At 37.0% G+C, this 15,987-nt stretch overlaps 1 protein-coding gene across 1 annotated transcript in view; it reads left to right on the forward strand.

Moving 5' to 3' along the window:
* Window positions 1-15,987, forward strand: part of DNAH8 (dynein axonemal heavy chain 8) — a 211,713-nt gene that overhangs the window by 35,669 nt on the left and 160,057 nt on the right. The window contains exons 14-22 of the mRNA XM_010977286.3: window positions 311-410; window positions 1,030-1,149; window positions 2,470-2,605; window positions 5,616-5,803; window positions 8,517-8,597; window positions 8,988-9,104; window positions 9,918-10,037; window positions 14,217-14,352; window positions 15,173-15,288. Coding sequence (XP_010975588.3) covers window positions 311-410; window positions 1,030-1,149; window positions 2,470-2,605; window positions 5,616-5,803; window positions 8,517-8,597; window positions 8,988-9,104; window positions 9,918-10,037; window positions 14,217-14,352; window positions 15,173-15,288 — 1,114 coding nt within the window. The remainder of the gene's footprint in view (window positions 1-310; window positions 411-1,029; window positions 1,150-2,469; window positions 2,606-5,615; window positions 5,804-8,516; window positions 8,598-8,987; window positions 9,105-9,917; window positions 10,038-14,216; window positions 14,353-15,172; window positions 15,289-15,987) is intronic.

Below are 15,987 nucleotides of genomic sequence, written 5' to 3' on the forward strand. Positions count from 1 at the left end.
TATTAAGTTACGCTGCCATAGACAACAGCAGGCCACACAGACGAGAGGTTCCTGTGTGAGCTCTGGCGCCATTTTAATTTAAATAATTATTTATGTCACTCTCCACCCATCTCTCCCTTTTCCATAAGATAATTGTTGGCTCCAAGAGGGCTGGAACCACATCTGTCTTGTTCATCACTGTGTCCTAGCGCAATGCATGAGGCCTGGTGTGAATATTTGTCAAATAAGTGAATGGATTTTTAGGACTGCAGCAATTCTTAAATATGTTTCTCATTTATTTTTTTAATTATTCACCCTCAATTGCTTTTAGATTCCAGAAACTGAACATTCCCTGTCTTCAGTTAGAAATAAACCACACAGTTGAGCGTATTCTTCAGTATTATGTGGCCGAACTTGAAGCTACTAAGAAGGCAGGTATCATGGTTATAACCAGAATGGTACTTCAGTACAAAAAGAAAATATTCTGACAGCATTTGCCATCATTATCTTGGGCCAGGCTTTCCAGACCCATCCTTCCACTGCTAAGTATCTTTGATGCTTCTCTCACTGTTGGGGAAGGTGCTGACAGTCTGTGTCCCTGAACAGCCAGATTTACACCCTTTTGCTCTTAAGAACTGTCTTTTTTTTTAAAGACAGCATTCATGTGTTTATGGGAAAGACTGTTTAAGTTCATATTTTTGTGTGTCAAAATATGGGCTCTGGAGAGAATATTATGACAGATAGAATGTAGCTCTGTGCTCCCGCTTTTGAATCGCTTTTGAATAAATGCTTAAAATTGGTGATAAAAGGCAGAAAAAAAATACACGTAATTAGAAGTAAGGGTTAAGAGAGAATTAAGGGTCATACATCATAAACATCACAGTTTTCAGCCTCAGGTTGATATCTCTGGAATGCATTTACATCTTTATTGCTACCTCTTGTGTATAAAACATGTGAATAATGGTAAAACATCAATACAAATATAACTATTTTTTTGGCTTTTTTCACTGTATTGAATTTCAGACATTAATGCCAGACCTTTAATTACAGCTTTATCATTCTCAGAAAGATGACCCCCCTCTTGCTCGCAACATGCCCCCTGTAGCAGGAAAAATCCTTTGGGTGAGGCAGCTGTATCGCCGGATAAGTGAGCCCATCAACTATTTCTTTGTAAGCCAATGGTTAAATTTACATTATGTGGATTGTGGTGGGTTTTAACACAAGAAATATATTTTATCCTACAACATTTGTGTCCAATAGAGTAGCGAGAGCTAATTCTTTTACTGGGCAAAGAAAATATTGTTTACAAATATGCTTGAGGGAGACTAAACCAATTCTTTCATGTTTGTTAGATAAGCCTGTTTAATTAAAGCTAGTCTCTAAGGGGGTGAATCTTAGGACTTTATGACTTTAAGTAATACAAGACATTTTATAAAGGCTTTTGAAAAATAATTATTTTGGAAACAATAGAGGACAGACCTAGTGCTGAAACTTACTTCCATGTGTGGACAGATAGGTCACTGATATATATTAGTGAGGGTGAAGATGCACTCAGTACATTCCTGTGAAGGGCTGGGACCACAAGCACAGTGTAACAGCACATTCATCCTCTGTGTCCTGAGGATTATTAGATTTCTGAAAAACACCAGGATGATAGTCTTAGGCCTTGCTGGCATTCTGAAACTGCCAGTTTGTCTTCTTTCTGTTTTTGTTTTGTTTTGCTTTCTGTGCTTTATGTCTTATAGAGACAGAATAGCAAAGCAGGATTGGTTTGCTTACTGTTGTGTCTTATGTCTAAATATAGAATAAAATAACTACAAAATAATAGTCTTGCAAGTAATTTTATTATTAAAGCATCATTAAATATTAAGTGTTTGTTGTCTCTGTTTCACTGCTATCATTTATTTTACCATTCTCAGTATTAAAAAAAAAATTTAAAACGCTGGCCTTAGGCAAGAGGCCAGGATGGGGACTCAGTTGTTTACTGACTTTTTAGTGACAGAGAAGAGATTGCCCAATTTTTGATATATGTAAGTCAAAACATAAAACTTTCCATTTTTATGTAAAGAAATTTGGATTTTTTTGGATATACATTTCTTTATTTTTTTGGTGCTGGAATTTAGGAATTTTCCCTAATATTCATATAGTTCAAGGAATATTAGTCCATTGTATCTTGCCCAAAAAAGTGGGAAGGGGACATAAAATTGGAAGTGGAGACTCTCAGTGCCTGGAGCCAGCTATAGGCATGGAGACTGCTCTTTTTAAATCCTTTATTTCCTTCCCCAGTTTCCCCTTACTACTGGTAATGTTTCCCTACTTCCTTCTCTAGCTTGTCTGGCCTTCCTCACCCCTGATTTACTCTGAGGCAAAATCTAGATGGTTAGCATCATTATTTGATGTCATTTAAAATGTAAACAGCTCTTGATTTGCATATGAAAACAATCAGCAGACTTTTAAAAATAAATCTTTCTTTTTCCTTTAAAAATACAGAAAAACTCGGAAATTTTGTCAAGTGCAGAAGGCAAAGCTGTCATTCGTCAGTATAATAAAATTTCCTACGTCCTGGTGGAATTCGAGGTTGTCTATCACACAGCCTGGGTCAGAGAGATCTCGCAGTTGCAGTACGGTGTGTGCAGGACTACGTGGTGGTGCTACAGATGGGGTGTTAGGTGCTTCTGAATGAGTTCCTGGTTCTGGAGCGTTTTTACATCTTTCTTATATGACTTTAATGATGGTGAAATTTAGATTTGGGGGTGATACAGTTGTGTCTTTACAATTAATAATATTCTGATTTTATTGTCATGACCTTAAAATTGATATGCTAAGATTATGACTTTCCCCTGAAAAACAGTATTTAAAAGTAAATATCAAGACTCTTTACTGATATTTCTCCATAGATTTGGGAAGGTTTTTATGTTCAGTTTTTATCATGTTATAGATTCAAATCTCAGTCCCAGTCAGGGGAAAAAGAACTGCAGCGTGCTTCTTTTTCTTCCTTCTTCTCGCTCCCTTCTTCCTTCCTTCCTCCCTTCTTCTTGTCCGTCCTTTTTTCCCTCTTCTCTTCCTCCGCTCCTCCCCTTTCTTTTCCTATAACCAAATTTGATTTCAATTTTGAGCTCCAGTAAATTAAGAGTACTGGGGCTGTGTCTGAGTACCTCTGAGGGGTGCAGAGGTGTTGGGCAGAGTTAAGTGTGAGGCAGGGGATGGATGATTTTAAGCCATCACCCATCCTTGCTGGCATCATCTGGGGTGTTGTTATTGTGTGGGCTGAATTGTTGGTCAGTTCAGGTTCCTGGTTTGTCCCATATTAACCTGAATCTCTTATCCATAACCTTGCTGGAACCCTCACTGTGTCCCTGGTAGAAACATTTCTCCCTCCCACACCAGAATTTCCACGTCAACAGAGCACAGAATTGCAGACATAGGAAGCACAAATTTGGAGGTTGGGTCACTGGGAGTGATGGTGAGAGGGGCCACTCCAAGTTCTGCCTCTTGGTTCCAGACTCATATATTTTAGCTGTTGGGGACAGTACTGTATACAGGTCATTGATTCACTGCTTGACTGCATCCTGGAGGGCAGGGCTCCAACCCTGCAAGATGTCTTCCCAACTGACAACTTAGTTAAGCCTTTAATACGACATTTCTATCAGGCCAACTGTTTCCGGTTAATGTGCACGGTAAGATCCTGTGGGTCCTAATGAAAGCCTGCTAACTGAGCAACACTCAAAAAAGCTTCAAGAAAAGGTTAAAATTGACATTATGAAAAAAAGCAAAGAGAATTATAGCACTGAAATATGAAGCATGTACTGTTTTGCTTCTATAATACTGTGCAATTTTCTGGGTTTTTTTTTTTTCTGTCCTGTTGGTTTTTCCTCTTATCTGCACATGTTCCATAGCAGGTTCAACAGTCACCTGATCCATAAAGCCCTTCCTTATTCTTCTGGGCAGATAATAATGTCTTCCTCCTCCAGAGTCCTCCACATACTTACCATGACATTTCTTGCTTTATACATCTGTCTTATGTCCCCTACACATTCCAGGAATACTCTCTATGTCTGTTTCATCTTTGTGTCCTTTAAATAACAGTCATAGCTAACATTTATATAGTGCTTACCATGTGCCAGGCTTTGTCTAAGCACTTTGCATTTACAACTTCCTTTAATCCTCATGGCAATCCTATGAGGAACAATTATTATCCTCATTTTACAGATGAGGAAACTGAGGTACTGAGAAGATCACGGGCTTGCCCAAGATCACAGAGCTAGGAAGTGGCAGAGCTGGGATTCAAACCTTCCTTTCATGTGAACGCAGGCTGGTGGAAATGAATTGCTATGGAAGGCATGTCGTTGTTACATTGATGCGTTATATTTATAAATATATATATTTAACTATATATATTAACTTGGAATAATAATTGGGGACCTAGTATCAGCCTCTTTTGATTGGTCCATAAAGTTTCGCTGATGATGATTCACATAGAACAAAATGTTCACTCAGTCCTGGAGCAGACTTCCTGGCTTCAGTATTCTTAGAGGTCTTGCTGATTATTTTGTCCTTTCAAGAAAGCTCAGTACTGACTTAAGGAAGACAGATTACGTGAAATGAATATTCAGAGCTTATTTTGGAATTCATATGGGAGGATGAATGATTTCTAGCCAAATTTTTAAAAGATTTCAAATGAATTCAGTTAAGTTTTTAATTGAAATCCTCATGAAACATTATTAAGGATCATATCAAGACTAATTTTGTATGTTGAGTAAAAGTCAACTAGCTTCAAAGGAATATACAGACTAGTTTTACTAGAAATTTGATGCAGCCATATTCTGTGAAGTAAGGTGAAGCCTGGAAGATACATCTAAAATTCTCATATTAGCAGTGTTTGTTAATATATGATGAAGCTCAAGTTAGCACAACTAGTTTATAAGTGTGTTATTTTTATGCCTCTAGAAGTAAGTCATGTTAGGATAACATGATCTAAGGCTATTCAACATGAAATGTTTGGGATTATTATATATTTCAATTCTTAATAAAGCATATCTGAAAGTGCCTATTTTTATGAATGATGTTCTTGTAGTAACTCAAATGTAGGGAAAAAAAATCTTCCTCTATATTTTAGGAGTTCACAGCTCAGTGGTGTTTAGTAAATGTTTCTTACCGATAATGAGCCTAGTTATTGATTTAATGCAGCTAAACCTTCTTAAAGAAGCCAGTTTGGGGTTAGGTGTGGAAAAGGGTTTGAAATCTATGAGGTAGGTCGTATTTTGTAATTGGGCACATCTTCCAATTCTCTCTCCCAGAGGTTAAACCACAATCCATAAAAATAAACTAACATCGTATTGTAGCTCTCTTAGACCCACTCAGGAAAGTATTGCAATTCATAGCACAAAGGCTAACTGGAATTCCTGGTGTATTTTTATCTCTTGGGATCTGATTTTATGGTTTGCAGACACTCATCATTCATTTATCTAAGTTTTGAGCCCTGACCATGTGTCAGATACTGTGTCCTAGCACCTGGAATATCCAGAACTGTTATTCTGCTCTTAAGAAGTCAGTAGTCCAGTGGGGAAGACAAGCATGTAAACAGGGCTGGAAGCAGAAATCTACAACAAGTAATGTCAGCAATTGTTTATTCGTAGCTTTGCAAGCCACACTGTTTGTGCGACATCCAGAATCCGGGAAGTTGCTGGTTAATTTTGATCCCAAAATTTTAGAAATTGTTCGGGAAACTAAGTGCATGTTAAAAATGAAGCTGGAAGTACCAGAAGAGGCAAAGAGACTGCTAAAATTGGAAAGCAAATTGAAAGGGGATAAATTGCGTTTGCAGGTAAGATAAATTCTATTTTCTAGTTGTTTTGAAAGAGGTTTTTTTTATTGTATTTTTTTAAAGAAAAAGTTATCTTTGCAGTTGTGCTGATATGAAATTGGGGGAAATTTATTATTATGTTGATTCTTTTAATTTTTCAGCTTTATTGAGGTATAATTGACAAATAAGATTATAAAGTATTTAAAGTTTACATCATGATGATTTGATATACATATATATTGTGACAGGATTCCTCCCATCTAGTTAATTAACTAACAAACACATCCATCACTATATGTGTGTGTGTGTATGCATATATATATATATATGAACATTTAAGTTCTACTTTCTTAGCAAATTTCAGTTATATGATACAGAGTTATCCACTACAGTCATCATGTTATACATTAGATCCTCAGACCTTGTTTATCTTATAGCTGAAAGTTTTACCAACAATTATCTATTTTCCCTAGCCTACAGCCCCTGACAACTACTTTTCTATGTTCTGTTTTCACGAGTTTGGCTTTTTTGGATTCCACATATAAGTGATAGTATTTGTCTTTCTCTGTCTGAGATTATTTCACTTAACAATGCCCTCAAGGTCCACCCATGTTGTCACAAATGACAGGATGTCCTTCTTTCTTATGGTCGAATAATATTTCATTGTGTATATAGCACCTCTTCTTTATCCCTCCATCCATTGATGGACACTTTGGGTTGTTTCCATGTTTTGGCTATTGTGAGTAATGCTGCAGTGAACACAGGGGTGCATATATCTCTTCAAATTAGTGTTTTTGTATTCTCTGGATAAATACCCAGAAGTGGAATTGTTGGATCATATGGTAGTTCTATTTTAGTTTTTTGAGGGAACTCCATACTGTTTTGGGTTTTAGCAACTTGGTAACTCTATGTATAACCTTTTGAATAACTGACACACTCTGTTTTCCAAAAATGCTGCCTTATATTATATTCCCATCAGCAGTGAATGATGATTCCACTTTCTCCACATCCTTGCCAACACTTATTACTATCTGCCTTTTTTATTTGAACATTTGGATGTGAAGTGGTTTTTCCAGGTGGTTTTGATTTGCATTTTCTTTATGGCTATTGATGATGAGGATCTTTTCTTGTGTGTATCTACCGTTTGTAGATCTTTGGAGGAGTGCCTATTTAAGTCCTTCGCCCATTTAAAAATTGAGTTATTTGTCTTTTTTATAATTGAGTTGTAAGAATTCATCATACATTCTGGATATAAATCCCTAATCAGATACATGATTTGCAAATATTTTCTCCTCCTGTTGTGTGGTTGTCTTTTCGTTTTCTTTTTTATTGAATTATTGTTGATTTACAATATGTTAGTTTCTGATGTATGGCATAGTGATTTAGTTATAAATTTATATTTATTCTTTTTCATTATAGGTTATTACAAGACATTTAATATAGTTTCCTGTAGTATACAGTAGGACCTTTTTGTTTACCTGTTTTATATATAGGTTATATCTGTAAATCCCAAACTCCTAATTTATTCCTTCCCCTCTTTCTCCTTTGGTAACTGTAAGTTTGTTTTCTATGTTGTGAATCTTGTTCTGTTTTGTAAATAAGTTTCTTTGTGTCATTTTTTTAGATCCCACACATAAGTGATATCCTATGGCTATTTCTGACTCACTTCATCTTTTCATTTTCTTGATAGTATCCTTTGAAGTACAGCCAATTTTTAATTTCGATGAAGTCCGTCTTATCTACTTCTTCTTTTATCCCTTGTGTTTCTAGTGTCATATCTAAGATACCGTTGCCTAAGCCAAGATCAAAAAGATTTATGCATATGCTTTGTTCTAGTTTCGTAATCTTAGCTCTTACCAAAATTTTGTCACATATATTCAAAAAAATCTTAAGAGGAGCATTGGCATTGTGGAAACTTTGGCTTCAACATCAGAAGCCCTAGTCTTTCATACTGGCCAGTTGTGACTTCAGAGGATAGTGTGTCAAAGTACTGTTATAAATTGAGATTAGTATCAATATTAAGATATGCACTGCATCTTACAGTTTAGTTAGTATCGAATACTATTATGAGGGTCACAGTCCTTTGCCAAATGTCAAGTGTACATAAAAGTTCAACTACAAGTAACAGAAAAGAAGGGAAGGAATTAATAACTCTGAAACTATGAAGTAGACATTGAAACAGTTTAATATTATTAATTTTGGGAAGAATTAACTTGAATCCACGTCTCCCATCACACAGCACAGTAAGTTACAAAATGGTCAAAAATTGATCATTATGGTTCATCTCTAAAAAATATCTAAAAGAAAATATAAAACTTATTAATTCTGATTGGGTCTGTATTTATTTTGATTCAGGAAAACAAGTGTGGCTTCCATAAGTATACTGTAATATGTCAGCAGACAAGGAACAGAAAGGGGGAAAATGTAGTATGACAGACATCACAAAAAGATAATTGTCCAAGCCATTTAAAATAGCATAAATCTAGAAAGACAATTAAATAATGATTATGAAAAATGCAAGTCTAGAACGCTCCAAAGACTTGCCGTTTAAGGGGGAAGGCTCAGGTAATTTACAGGTGAGGAAAGAGAGCAGCAAATTGGTATAAATAAGCAGCCTCCATCTTGGCAGGGCTATGAGGAAACAGGTATAATGAAACCTTCCTGGTATGAATCAAAATATGACTGTTGCTTTAAAATAAATTAAAGTAAAACATGTCATTTTGACTTTTAACAGGGGCTTCTGCAGTATTATGATGAGTTATGTCAGGAAGTGCCTTCTGTGTTTGTCAATCTGATGACTCCTAAAATGAAAAAGGTTGGTAATGTTGAGGGTTTATATTGCTTTCCCTGTTGTGTAAAATTAGATTCCAGTTCTATAAATTATGGATTTGAGAACATGTATTCTTGTCCAGACCCTCTTTCTGGTTCAACTTTATAGCTCTAGTTTTCCACAGAATGATTTCTTGTGTAAGTGTTGTTGCTTTTGAAAAACAAATAAATCGGAATAATGAGCACTTTTAAAGAATCCATGATTGCTTCATGGACAGCCAAAGATGATTAAAAACAAAAAGTCACCTTTACTAGTTATAATGGAGGGGAAATACAACCTGTAATATTTCCAGGTAATAAAAGGTAGCCTTTTTAAAAAAAAATATAAATGCAGATGCTCCTTTCTTATAATGGAAACTGTTTTTTCTTTTTCTAGGTGGAATCTGTATTGCGGCAAGGGCTCACAATATTAACATGGTCGTCTTTAACACTAGAAAGCTTTTTTCAAGAAGTGGACTTAGTTTTGGATATGTTCAGTCAACTCTTAAAGAAGGTATGAGAGATAATGTTTTTCAAACTACATACATTAATACTCAGACTGTGAGTAATAGTTAGATTACCTATGACAGCTCTTTAAAAGATGTGACTTTTAACTAAAAGGACATCCATTAAGTTTTTTAAAAAACCCTATGTTTCTTTAACTGATTTGAGGCCTTTTGATTTAGGATTGTTTTGTTCTTGTTCCTGAATTACCTTGCCTTTAATATGTGAAAATGATGGTTCAACTCCAGTGTAGTTTAGGAAATGAGATAATTATAGGCTGCAGAAGATAGCAGAGTGGAGTACTTAAATTTTAATGCAGCTAATGTTAATTAGATGAGGCGGTCATCCGATTGGAGACTGTCTGTTGGTTTCTGACATGTTTGCTACATGAGACATGCATATCTTTTTAGATGTGCTAGTCTGTCTGTGGTGGCAGCATGGTCTAACAGACAAAACCCAGAGGTCTGAGAGTCAGACAGACCTAGGTAGGATTCTTTCACTTTCACCAGCTGTGTGTTCCTCCCCAGGTTACTTGACATCTCTGAGCCTTGGTTTCTCTAGCTATAAAACTGGGATAGTAGAGTCATGGGCTGGAATGAAGACTGAAGGAAATAACGCATATGAGGCTGTGGCACACATTGCTGCTCGATAAAACTTCAGTTTCACATCAAGCTTCCTTTGCAGATGTGCTCCTAAAATTCCCACCAAGTTATGCCTGGCTAGGATTCAAGTTTCTGGATATAGCTCTGTAAATTAGTTTATAACTCCGGTGCATTTTGGATGAAAGAAGAGTTTTCTTCCACATGTTATTTTTTGTTGGTAGATCAGTGACTTGTGTGAAATGCATATTGATACAGTTCTAAAGGAGATAGCCAAAACGGTGTTAATTTCCCTGCCCGAAAGCAGTGCTACCAAAGTAGAAGATATGTTGTCACTCAATGAGGTATGCTCAATTTATGTATTATATTTTATTCGTAGCAATCCTGGCTCAGAAACCTGAAGTGTGAATTTGCAATCTAAAAGTAGAAATCTGTGTCAGTGGCATTTAGACATTCTGTTCTTTTTGGGGACATGTTCAGCGCTGAAGACTTACAAGGTGTCAACAGCTCAAGCCCATGGTCACACCCTAGACATTATTTTGACAATGTTCTCAACCTCATGCTGGAGTTCCCTGGGGTCCTGTCAGTGTTGACTGCTCTTCTTCCTCTGTGTATGCTCCCAGGGCAGTATCTACACTCATGGTTTTAACTACTGCATACTTTCCCCTTTAGTCACCTGGACATCATCTGGACTCCTTTCTTCCCTCCCATCCCCAAACCCAGTCAGTCTTTTAAGGCTTAGCCAGGTTTTACCTCTTACTAAGATTCTGCTTGAATTACCTAATTTTTCCATACCTGCTACCCTTTCTTAGGTCAGGCTTTTAATGCTCATTTTGAGTTCAGCATTCGATGTTGTGACCCGACTTGTTTCTCTGCCTCTGTATTTCGCGCCATCGTATCCACCCTCCACATCGCCACCAAATCTGATTGTGAACCTCTCCACAGCCTAAATCCTTCAAGGGCAGTGGCACCCACACCATACAGGATAAAACCTAACTAACCTCCTCAGCATCATATTATATCAAACATATTTGAATACCTATTTATCTTCCATTGGCTCAAACATGCAAAGACAGGAACCCTGTCTTACCATTTTTGAGGCCCAGCACATAGCACAGTCTCTCTCAAAAGCACTCCCTTTATGTCTTGAACTGAACTCTTTTTTTTTTCTTACTTACCTGCTTTGTGCTTCAGTCATACCCACCCTGCTGGTTTGGGTCACCTTGCTAGTGTCCTTTTCAAGACAACCAAGGATGGCTCCATCTCAGGGGATCTAATCTGGCCCATGGGAAACAGGGACTTTTGCTCCTCTTTCTATGGAAATGTGACTGCTTCTTCCCAGGACACCTTCCCTTGCCTTTTAGGGTTAGAATAGCCAGCCAGCCTCTTGCTTCAGGACTGCTTAGGCCTGGGTCAGCCCCTCCATCCTCGAGCCCCAGGAGTCGTGGATCAGGGTCTCTGAGTAGTTCTTTTGAAGTTCCCTTCTCTTATTTCTACCAAATCTCTACCAATGATCAAACGTCCTCTCTATAACCTCAAGGTCCCCTGCTACCTTTTAAGAACTACTTTTTTCATAGTATGTAGGATCTTAACATCATTTGTTTTCAGCCTTGGGACCTTGGCTGTAATGGAGACAACACTAACTGACCAATTTCCACATCCTGTGCTTAGAGCATGCAACTTTAAAATGATTATGTCTTCCTGGCCATTTGCCCCTTTTTATTAGTGTTAAGCTTTTTATCCTTAAAGTCTATTTTGTTTGATCTTAATATAGTTACACCAGCCTTTTTTGGTTGTTATTGTCCAGATATATTGTTTTCTATTCTGTCATTTTCAACTTTTCTGGGTTCTCGTATTTTAGATTTTCTCTTGTAAAGACCATTTAGCTGGATTTTGTTTTTAATATACTATGAAAAATCTCTGATTTTTAAAAACTGGTAATTTTAGCCCATTCACATTTATTCTGTCAATATATTTGGACACACTTCTACTCTCTACTTTCTTACTTTGAATTTTCTATTTACTTGAATGTACTTATCTGTTTCTTGAAGTTACTTTATATTTTTTTTCAAATATATCTGGTTTTTTATATGATCTTGCTCCTTTCTTTTTTTTAATTCAATTTTTTCATTTAGATATTTAAAATATATTTTATAACAATCCCATTATCTGAAGAAATTGGAGGGTCTAATTCTGCTCTTTGCTGTTTCTGCCAGATCTTGCTCAGGATGGCTTGTGTCTTCAGGTTTTTTAATATTTTGGCTGCCTTCCGGTCTGTCCCTGGCCTACTCCTCAGCCTTGCAGTCTGTTCTTCACTAAGTGAAGTTACTGGGTCGTATGTTAACTTCATATTTAACCTTTTGAAGAAAAGTCTGACTTTCCCAAAGTGGCTGCATTATTTTACATTCCCATTGGCAGTATATGAGAGTTCCATTTTCTCTACATCCTTGCCAACACCTGTTATTTGTCTTCTTGATGATAGCCTTCCTGGTAGGTATGAAGTGGTATCTCGCTGTGGCTTAAATCTGTATTTCCCTAATGGCTAGTGATATCGAGCACTTTTTCACGTGCTTATAAACCTTTTATATACCTTTCTTCTTTTAGAAATGTCTGTTCAAATTCTACGTTCATTTTAAAATTGGGTTATCTGTCCTCTTATCTTTTAGTTGTAATAGTTCTTTCTATATTCTAGATACTGGTTCCTTATCAGATTGCAAACCTTTTCTCCCCTTCTATGAGTTGTCTTTTCACTTTCTTGATGATCTCCTTTGAAGCCCAAATGTTTTAAATTTTGATGATGTTCAAGTTATCTGTTTTTTCTTTTGTTGCTCTGCACTGGTGTCATATCTAAGAAAACTTTGCCTAATGCAAGATCATGAAGATTTGCCTGTTGCCTGAGTTTTCTTTAAAGAGCTTTATAGTTTTCACTGTTACACGTAGATCTATGATTCATTTTAAGTTAACTTTTGGGTGTGGTGTAAGGAAAGGATCCAATTTCATTCTTTTGTTAAGTTGATACTCAGTTTTCTTAGCACCAATGGTCGAATACCAGTAACTTTATTATTATATAGTAATGGAAACATGTAGAAGAATTTGTGTGGCATCCTCCCATTTATTCTTGTGGGTATGTCATTTTAACATAAAAAAAAATCACTTTATGTTATTTTGTCTTGGTTTCCAGAGATATCAGGGGAGTACGGAGGTAAATGTATGTGTTTAATCTATCATGTTTAACTAGTGGTCTGTTTCCTTTCTTAGGGGATTTCAAAGTAGGTAGAGGTGGGTGTGTATGTAAACACATGTGTCCAGTTTTCCCAGGTCACCTGTAAGTGTCCACTTGCCTAACACTTGTTTTCCCTGCTAGACTGAAGTATCTCTCAGCCACCATTGTCATTCCCAACATTTTAACACTGTGTTGAAAAACTAGAAAGGATAGAATGAATGAATGATGGGTCAAGGTTAGAAAAGTTGGTGGGGGTGGGGAGGATCAGAGACTGTCTTCAGGTCAGAGAAGGAACACTGTTTCCTTTGAGACTAGAAAAGATGAAGATGGGTTCAGACACAGATGAGGTGGTGTAAATGAGGGGGCAGATTACGTCTCTCTCTCAATCTAGTAGTCAAGAAAGGAACACATGAGGGCAGTACGTGGAGAAAATGGGACCTCCCAAGACTTGTCTGGGGAGACGTTTGCATAGATAGACTTAAGTTCCTTTGCAGAACTGTTTTTGAAGGCCCAAGTTGGCTGCTACCATTTACTTTCCTCTTTCCTAAAATGCATGAACATTCTGAGTATGTCAAAAGGCCTATTCAATTTTATAAGCCAGTTTTCTTTTCTGAATGTGACTATTTCTTGACTTTTCCTAAAGCTTTTGCTGACTATTAGAAAAGTTCAGAAAGGCAAAGCAAAGCCTTTTAGAATCACGGAAGGTTGGTGTCAAACCCCTATTCTTACCACTACTGTGTGACCTTGGCAAATTTTTAATTCTTTCTGAGACTCAATTTTCTCATCTGTGAAATGGGGACAGTAATGTTACCTATCCCAAGAGGTTGTTGTTTAATTAAATGAGTTCATACACATATCCCTCTTAAATTGATACCTGGCATATAACACTATGCTTACTTTTTAAAACCTTATGTCTTTTGAATCTCAGAACAACACTTTGGATTGTCCTTTTTTAAAACTATTCTCATTTTCAACTTTTGACATCATCATCTCTACTCTTTCAGGCTTCTTTCTTTTTACCCTTATGAATGTGGATATAGATAGTTACATGTGATTGAGTCAGATAAAGGTCAAAGACTGAATGTTTCTTCTTTCTTCTCCTTTTCTTTGCCTGAGACTTAGAGGCTGCCTCAAGCTGCTTTTAGCGTTGACATTTTGGGTCTGAATCATTATGCTATTGGCAACTCTCTAGGAGTTTTTAAGTGGCATTAATTCTAGTTTGGTGAATTGAAGTCATATTAATACATTTCACGGTAGTTTTAAGTATCTGGAAATTAATAGTCATTTCTTTGTTTAATAGACATACACAAAAGAATGGGCAGAGGTCCTAAACCACAAAAGTAAGCATGTAGAAGAAGCTGTCAAAGAACTTATTTCAATCTTCGAAACTATTTATGAAGTTAAGTACAGTGGAAAAGCAGCAAAACAGTTACCAGGTAATGTGGCTAGTTATAATGTGCGAGTCATAAGAGTTAAAGAAGCATTCTCCAGTAGGCACCTTCTGCTTGGCAAGTACCGGAATTCCAGACTCCCAGAAGGAAAGCTGGCACTCAACGTAAACCACACTGTTTGCACAAAGTATTTAGGCACCGTGAGCCCCTTTTATGAGTTAGAGAATGGTGAGCACCCTTCTGAAATCCATGTTCCCAGACACAAACTGAGGACCAGCTTTGCAAGCAGGCCTTTCTGTGGATAGCAGTCTCTGGCCTGCTGTGTTAACTGTGGTTTTTTTGGTACAGCATTCTACCACACTAGTGGGGTGCTGTTGGCATCTAGGGAGTAGAGACCAGGGATGCTGCTGAACATGTTCCGTTTCCCAGTAAAGACTGTCAGTAGTGCTGAGGTTGAGAAACTCCAAACTTAAATAAGGACCCACAACATGCCTTCTTTTCTCTTAGCGGTTTCCCCACATAGTGTAAGTAGTTTCCATCAGAAGTACAAAAATAAGCACACACCAGCAAACTCAAAGGTAAATAGATATTTTAGAAAGATAACATGTAAAACCCTGTTTAAATGTTTATTAATTCTATATACTAAGACAGAGTGTATTTAAAGGGAGTATTTCCTAGTAGAATGTCAATTCTGTTGAGGTGGGCGATTTATAGTGAATTCAAGGATGATTCCTACAGGAAGAAATTTTTAATTTTTAAATTAAGAATTTTTTAAAAAGGAGCTTCCTAAGAAGGTTTGACCATATAGAGTAAGCCAAACGCTGAGTATTAAATGTTATATTTTTGTTTTGTCTTTTATCTATAGAACAGAGGAAGCATGTTGCTTTTGGAAGTGAAATGGAAGAGGGTGAGAACACTGATTATGAGACTCATATTGTGTCTGAGGTTGATGTTAATAATAAAGAAGATGAATTTAAAAAGGTATTTATTGTAAAACAACCTTATGCAGTTTCACAGAACTATGACTCCTAGGATTACAGATAACCCCAAATGATGCTTTTATTTCCAGGCAGTTTTCTGCAACCAATCTGCGTGGGTTTATAACCAACTGGATTTATAACAAAATCGAATTCTACACTGTAGGATCTGACAAGACACAGCAGTCCTTACAGTTTTTCCCAGTTTTTCTCCGTCAGCTTTTAATGTGATTCTGTCAACTATAGTTTATATAGTTATCTCCCCACATCGTGACTGACCGTGTTTTCTTATATAGTAAACGTCACATCTGGGATTGTGGTGACCATCCATTTGACTCAGAGTGGAGAACCTTGTTCTCAGTTACTATTTTTAATAGAGTTACCTACATTGCAAGACCAGATTTTGATTCCCTCGGGGCCCAGGAATCTGCATTTTTATTAGCACCATGGATAGCCTGCGGACTCTCCCACAGGAGAAACCCTCGGTGGGCAGATGTTCACGTTACACTGAGGTGTGCTGAGCATGAAAGCTGAAGAGGAGGCACAGGGTTTATTTCTCCTTCTTAGGCCTCACCCTTCTGGTTGTGCAGCAGCTCTGAATGCCACCCCCACATTTGTACTAATTCCTGCTTTCTCCTGCTCCTGTCAGTTTTCTTTTAATTCCTCGCACTCATCTTTTCATTCTTTCTCCATTTTACGTTCT

Source organism: Camelus dromedarius, chromosome 19, assembly GCF_036321535.1.
Source record: "Camelus dromedarius isolate mCamDro1 chromosome 19, mCamDro1.pat, whole genome shotgun sequence".
NCBI lineage: Eukaryota > Metazoa > Chordata > Mammalia > Artiodactyla > Camelidae > Camelus > Camelus dromedarius.